Genomic DNA, 8,110 nt, shown 5'->3' with positions numbered 1-8,110 from the left:
TGTTTTTATAAACTAATTTTATATTTTATGAATTAATTTATAATTTTTTTATTAGTTTGTATTTATTTTAAAATTAAAATTATGTGGGTCGAGTGGGCTGAGAAAAATATATGATTTCTATATGTTATGGGTTCGGATGGTTGGAGGAAAAAGAAGAAAGAAAAACTAATATGGTGCTGAGGTGGCAATGGATTAAGTAAGGAATCAATATTTGTACGAGTCATCTTGTTATTCAAAAAGAAACTTCTCGATAAAGACTCATTAGATTGCTAATAAGTATACATTATTGACAGTGGTAACAACCATTGTTTGTGTGTTGACCTTTATGAGACATCTAGTTTTTAACAACTAGCCATTATTTGTATGGTTTTTAACCGTGTCGTCTAACTTCAATGGCTTATTCATTACATGAATGTCGAACAATATGTTTCTTAATAGTGATCTTTGTGATACTATGTAAATGCATCAACAACTCGAATTTGTTGTTCAACAAAACTCAATCATGCATGTCATATATGAAAGTCCATGTATGAGCTAACTTCCACCACTGTGGTCAATTCATGACTATCTTACAATTCGATCATCGTCGATGTGATTCCCCCTTGCTCGTTTATCATCATGGGACATGTGTTGTCTATCTCCTTCTTTATATGGATGACATTATTCTTACCACATCCTTTTGAGCTCCCAGTCGATAACTTATTACTCATTGGGCATAGAATTTACCAATATGCAACCTTGTGCATGAAATTCACTCTTCCATCACGAAAACCACTATTATTTATATGTCCCTTAATGAGTTTCATCATCAACAAACCAAACATTGAAATTGATATCCATTTTGTTTGTGACAATAAACCTTATTATTTGTGTTTAGTTTTTTAATGGGCCGACCCATAAGACCCCTTCAAAGCTAGTTACGATCATACTACTTTTTCGTTGTTTAAAAATAAGTTGTTACAAACTTACTATCACAAATTGTCAAATTCACAATACAACATTTCTTTAAATCACAATTCACAACGCTCTAAAGATCCATATCATGCCACATTGATAATGCGACAACATTTGGTGTACGTGTCTAATAAAAGTGTGGTTATTTATTTATGTAATTATAAAGAGAAACAAAAAGTTACCCAAAAATAAATAGTACAGGTAGATTCGAAGGGTAGGATAGAAAAAGACAGAGTCACGGAGGGTGGAAATTGTACAATTTGATGATAACATTGCGTGGGACATGTAAACATGCACATAAACATTCTTTCCTTTCAAATCATTTCACACCCTTTTACCATATTCATCTTTCAAATAGCTACAAGACAAAATCTTACCCCAAAATAACCAAATTGTCGGTGTACAACTTATAAAGAACAATGTACAAGTCATTTTTATGAGCATTTTACTTGCAATGTACAAGTCAACAATGCATTCATTGTTTTTGTTACTCGAGAGATTGAATTCCAGTGAAGGACACTCTACCGAAACCTAACTCATCCACTTTATACAATTCTAACCAGACTTCTGTTTCGAACCTTGCACTGTGTTCGTTTTTTTCGTCTTCTTGTTCTTCTAAAGCTCTTAAATTTTCCGATTTTTTACTTTCTAGTCCCTCAATTTTTCTCAAAATTCCACTTCTGTCCTTTTCTTTTTCTTCGTTTTTTAACTTTTTTTTCTTTTTATTACCTAAACCCAAACACTTTCTCCCCATCATCCATGGAAGTTTGAGGCAAGTGAGGGTGAAGAAGTTGACGACGGCGCAAGGGCAGCAACAGACTGCCACGCAGTCGGCGATTGCTCCCGCCGTGCATGACCGGCAAGACTGGCCGGAGCATCCGACGTCTGGATCTTGTGGCCCTCCGCCTTCCTCCGCTGGGTACCGGTGATTTCTTCTGGTGATTCCGGTGGTAGGGGGTGTATTACGTGCTGGATTTTCACATGGGCAATTGTTTTCTTCCCTGACCATCGGAGATCAAACCTCTTCGGCGGCGTCACCGTCGGCGGTGGTTAGCCGGTTAATCAAACCTACAACGAGAAGTCATATTTTCAGTACGCGCGGTGGACTTGCGTGGTGTCACGCGCTCATTGTTTGAAAATACAAATATATATTTAACAAAAATAACGTGTAATAATTTTTCGTAAGGAAATGACTCACGTTTGATAATATTATCTTTTATTGTAAAATTATTGATCTAAAAAAATGCAATACTTTATAACAAGGGGCACATCTAGAGAGTTTTTAACAAAAATGGGGTTATTGAAAAAAATATTTACCAATCTAGTGTATTTTGAAAAATATTTACCAGAATAGTATTTTTCTTCATTTTTTTAATTTTTTAATATTTCTTATTGTTTTTCTATTTATTTAAAATATCAGCTTTTTTACTTTTTTTTTTTCAGTTTATTTAATATATATATATATATATATATATATATATATATATATATATATATATATATATATATACACATTTTTTGAATATCAATTTATTTTTTTATTTTATTTTTTAAATATCAGTTTTTTACTATACATACATGTGTTACTTTATATATATATATATATATATATATATATATATATATATATATATATATATATATATATATATATATATATATTGAATATCAATTTATTTTTTTATTTTATTTTTTTAAATATTAGTTTTTTACCATACATGTCATATTCATAACATGCATTATTTAAAATATCAATTTTTTTTTTTTACTTTTTTACTACATATTTCTTTTAAATATCAGGTTTTTTTCTTCTGTTTTTTACTTTTTTTTTTAAATATCAGTTTACTTTTCCTTTCCACAACACTTTTGATGATTGGAAGGCGAATAATCAAAAAATCTTTTCCCTTACATTGCTTTCTAGAACATTATTTTTTATTAAACAGTTTGAATTCGTTATGCTTTCAAATATTAGATATAGGCTTTAGTTCAAAAAGGTTAATTTTTGTATGGAAATATGTAAAGAAAAATAGATAAGTATATTATTTTATTATAATGGTGATTATTTTAAAAACTAAAAAGATATAATCGAGCTCTTGAAATAAGATATAATGTTAAATGTATATTAAAAAAACTGCAACAAAAAAAAGTTGATATTTAAAGAAATATATATAGTAAAAAACCTAAATAAAAAAAAATAATAAAGCCGATATTTTAAATAAATAGAAAAACAAAAAGAAATATTGAAAAATAATTAAAATCAATAAAAACACTATTCTGGTAAATAATTTTCAAAGTACATTAGATTAGTAAATATTTTTTGCAATAATCCCATTTTGATTAAAAACTCCACATCTAGAATGAGTTTAGGGTATGCACCTATATATATTTTAATTTCTAAAACATGTTATTTTATTTTTAAACTAAACAACAAAGATGACATATGTTTAATTGTTTATATTTATAGTACTTATTTAAAATATGTTTTTATAATATAGCAACATATGCACGATAATTTTTTTTTAAAAAAATTGTACCAACCCCCGATTTTTAATTACAAAAATCAATATATTTGAACATTTTAAAATAAGGCACAAAATTTCATGGCACAATTCACGAAATTGAAAAATTAGTGTGGCACAAATTTGCATGCATAGATCTGTTAAAAAAAAAGGGATTAGGGTTTAGAGTTCGAGAAGTTAATTAATCTCTCTTCGTTTTGAAAAAAAAAAAAATCAATAACTTGAATAGATAGTTAAATAATTCAATCAATAAAAAAAATATATACTTCTTCATAAAATAGAACTAAGAAAAACCTACGAATATATCGATCATTATATTATTTTCAGTTTGTTACTAAAATCTTATCAATTTAGATACGTATAAATTGGTATGTAATTAATATTTGTTTTTTCATAAAGCGAAACATAACGGCATAAAAGAAACTCATTTCATTAGGTTATTTGCATAAAAAATCATTAATCATGTATATAATACAACGAAAATACGTAAATTGAAAAAAAAAAAAAAAAAAACATATATTATTCATTTATTCATATAATAAAAACTAGCGAGTGTTAATTTTTTAGAAGATAAAAGCCACTAAAATCAAATGTACCTTTTTAATGCATCTAGAGATGCCATTCATCACTCAATTGAAAAAAAAGAAAAAGAAAAAAAAAAGACATGTCTCTTAATAAAAGGGCAATTTACAAACTCTTGGATTCTAAAGATTCGAATTTTATCTTTGGTATCATTGATATAAATAAATTAAAGAATAAGTAGAGAAATAAAAAGTAGAAAAAACAACGACCATTTGATATACAATAGTAAAGTATTAAACCAAATAATAAAAGCATATATTAAAAAATAAAATATTTATGATTTGTTAGGTAAAATTTTCAATGGTTATTTGATTATATGGTTAAGCTGTCAAACCATATATCCTACAATCGACTTAATACTTGAGTGCTCTTAATGCATAAAGGTTAATTTGCTTTTACAGAAAGCATGTAAATTACCATATTACCCACTTTAGGAATACGACAGACATGGGAGGTGTTGGTGGACAGTTGGATTACCCGGTCATTTTAACACTCTCTCAATCCTAACATTTTTACTTGAATTCTAATTTAAACTTTTAAAGGGGTGAATTTGAGAGAAGGGGGTAAGACAAATGACATATCTGACACAAAGCCAAATTAGTGAAACTATTTCCTGCAGTGGTATGTCGTTTTACAAACTCATAACTTCATGTGTTCCATCTTATTTAAGCTTTACTAGCTATGACATGTGCTTCATCTACCCCTGTCCTTTCTAGTTTCTACTTCATCTCCTAATCCTTTTTTTTTTTCTTTTATGTTTTCTTGATTTGTTTTGATCATTATTATAGTAATGACAAAATACGTGATTGGATTAACAGATTCTAACTTCGTTATGATTTGTGCATAAACATGTTTAAGATGAGTGTACAGTGATAGAGGGCCAGGGGGAATGGGGGATTGACTTGTTTAAAGCAAAAAAGAAGAGTCAAAAAGCATTCCTGAATATCGCCTACAGTAGAAAGTAGAAACATAATAAAAAGCTCCAGAGAATTCTACAGATGATTAATTGAGTACGTGTGTAAGATTATTGTTCATATCGTTTTTGAAATTGAAAAATTCCAGATTTCAAATGTATCACTATCGAAAGAGATTTTCTTAAAAATGTGGTCAAATATTATTGTTAACTGTTTAACAGATGATCCTCTAAAAACGCCGAAGATTTTGATTTTCAATTCGACTATGAAAAAAATTAAGTCAAAAGGAAGACTGTCAAAAGTCAAAAATCCACTTCACTCTAAATCGACCGAGCATTTTGGAGCTTTTGATTGTGGTGAATAAGTGGAAAACGAACTAAAAACAGATATCAGTAACACCGTTTCAACAATGGGAGTGAATGCTTGATAGTTGATACACAGTTGATGAACTAAAATGGTGAAAATTATAGGAAGAATCTTACTTAATGTGATCCTAAAAACAACATTTGGCCTTTTTTAGAAACAAAATCAAAGACAAAACGTCGTTTTCTCACCACGAATAGTCAAAATGCATCTCCAATTAAAACCAATTTAATCAACATTTTATCGGCGATTAGAACAGAAAACGAAAAACAAACAATGATTTCGAATTTGGTGAATGTCCATAGCGTAAAACAGGCAAAACAACAAATCGAAGAGCAGCAATTAAACAAATTACCTCATAAGTCGCCAACTTCAAATCCGCGACAAATTAAGCGATAATCTTCAAATTGAAACGCCGGTAGCACTCACAGAAATGAATCTGACTCTTGATCAATCAGAAGTATACCGATCGTCGGAATCTGTAGAGAGATTACAACTTTACAAACAGTGTGATCTCTCAACAGAAATCTAGAGTTCAAATTAACGAAGTGACGATGCTCTGTTCTGATGCAAGATTCATATATAATCAAACACACATACACATGAATGAATCTCTCGTTAACTGTGTGTGTCTGGGAGTTTGGGCGGTTTATGGAGGAGATGCAGTGTATTTTTTAATTAAAAACAAGTAATTTAATAATAAAAATATCATTTTAAATATGGTCAAGCCTTTTTATATTGGGAGTGTTTAAAAAAGGGAGGAAAAAGCTGGGTGAGAGAAAGGTATGGACGGGGAGATTTGATATAAAGTTAAAATAACATAAATTTTTATTGGTTAATCATAAAGATACCAAAAGAGTATTATCATTAAATAACCCAATTTTCATATTAATCATGGAAATACCAAAATAGTATTATCATCAAATAACCAAAATCTCATATTGATCGCAAACAATTAATTATTTTATAATGTTGTAATTTAATGAATTGCTTTAATTTGGCAAATATATTTCCTAAGAAAAATAATTTTGCTGATGATTTGTAATTGATTACATAAATAAAAAAAAGAACAAAACAGATAATACCCATCATGTCAGGTAAATCAACTATTAACATTTTATGATGTGTCATGTTTTGAGTGTTAACTATATAAGTAGCTGGTAAACACCCTTAAAATTGCTATAACTTGTTTTGCCAAATATAGATATTTTGCTTAATATTCATTGGTTTCATTAAACATTGTAACACCCGTTTTCTAGAGTGGATCAACAAAAAACTTAATGAGATTAAAGATGAGGTTTTTGGGAAAAACCCTGTTCCACGACATGGCAATATCAATATAAGTCCATTTCAATCTTGTACGTCACAACATGACTAACCCTTGGTCACAACGTGACGGCCGTCTGGGTGTTTAACCCTAATTTTGGGATTTGTGCTCATATTCAAGGAAAGTGAGGCTAGGATTTGCACACCCTCAACCTCCATTACCTCCCTTTCACCCTCCAATAAAACCCTAGCATTCATATTGACCTTGTGAGCTCTTTATGATGATTTTAGCCCTTGAGAAGGAGATGGGATGCTTGCTAGTTGGAAGAGTGTATCACTCTAGATCTTGCATCTCCTACATTAGGTGGAGCTTGGGAATGTATAAAGTTTCCACCTTTTTTGTTTTCTCTCCATAGATCTAGAATTTATTGCATTTCTTGGCTCATTTTAGAGTTTGGGTTGGTTAAATGAGATAAAGTTTGCAACTTTATAGCTCATCTTGGTCCATTGGTCTTTATCTCTTTTGGATCTGAAGTTTGATTATGTATTGAGCTCCATGCATGATATTTTGGTCTTATTTCTCCATTTTGACCTAGTTTGTGTAACGATGAGATATTCAAAACAAAATTTCCATTTTCCGACAACCATATTTAAGTAAAAATATTCTCAAAAGTATTCAACAATAGTTATCAAAACATAACATATCCCAAGATCACAAAAATTAAATCCCTTCTCTGATGTGTACGGGTCACGTCGGCGCCTTCTCACGGTCCTCGCTAGTACCTGAAACACATAACACAACAACTGTAAGCATAAATGCTTAGTGAGTTCCCCAAAATACCACATACAACACATACGCCACTCGAGGCTATTGTACGACCCTCCGGTCGATGTGTCTCAGCGGGACCTTCCGGTCCCGTAGCTTGTTGGACCCTCTGGCCGGGTCATAGCTCGTTGGGCCCTCCGGCCCGGTCTGTCTCGTTGGACCCTCCGGTCCGGTCTGTCTCGTTGGACCCTCCGGTCCAGTCTATACAATTATATATCATACATACATCACATAGCACATAATCTCATACATAGTACATAAGACCTTCCGCTCAACTCATAGTAGCACTCTAGGTAATGTATAGTGAGAAGACTCACCTCGCGTAACTCGATAACTCAGAAATCTCAGACTCTGTGGAAATGGGATCTAGCCTCGGCCTAATCATACGAAATAAACACTCGGTGTCAACACATTTCCCAAGGCTAGACCATTCCCTCTCTTAGCACTCTCAGGAGGGTAAAAGACCATTTTACCCCTCTCAAGGCTCAAATACTCTACAATTGACCAAACCCTAAAAGTCAACAAAATTCAACCTTCTGGGGTACGCAATGCATACCAGATCTGTACGCTAAGCGTACCCGTTGGCTTCACAGAATTGGGGTACGCGGCCCCTTATGCTGCGTGTACTGGGATTACGCCCAACGTAACCCCCAGTTTTCTCCTCCTCTTCATTCAGATCTTAATCG

The 8,110-nt window shown here is 31.5% G+C and overlaps 1 protein-coding gene across 1 annotated transcript; it reads right to left on the bottom strand.

The window, feature by feature from the left end:
• Positions 1-1,205: 1,205 nt before the first annotated feature.
• LOC145044170 (uncharacterized) lies at positions 1,206-6,036 on the bottom strand. Its single transcript, XM_078993008.1, has 2 exons — positions 5,688-6,036; positions 1,206-2,022 (listed from the first exon to the last, which is right to left on the bottom strand). Exon 2 carries the CDS (start codon positions 1,961-1,963, stop codon positions 1,442-1,444), a length of 522 nt encoding a protein of 173 aa, XP_078849134.1. The 5' UTR covers positions 1,964-2,022; positions 5,688-6,036; the 3' UTR covers positions 1,206-1,441.
• Positions 6,037-8,110: the final 2,074 nt, after the last annotated feature.

Source organism: Lactuca saligna, chromosome 4 (genome assembly GCF_052625555.1).
Source record: "Lactuca saligna cultivar CGN05327 chromosome 4, ASM5262555v1, whole genome shotgun sequence".
Classification (NCBI taxonomy): Eukaryota; Viridiplantae; Streptophyta; class Magnoliopsida; order Asterales; family Asteraceae; genus Lactuca; species Lactuca saligna.
Note: the sequence above shows the minus strand (reverse complement) of the source record. Positions and strands in the feature narration are given on the sequence as shown.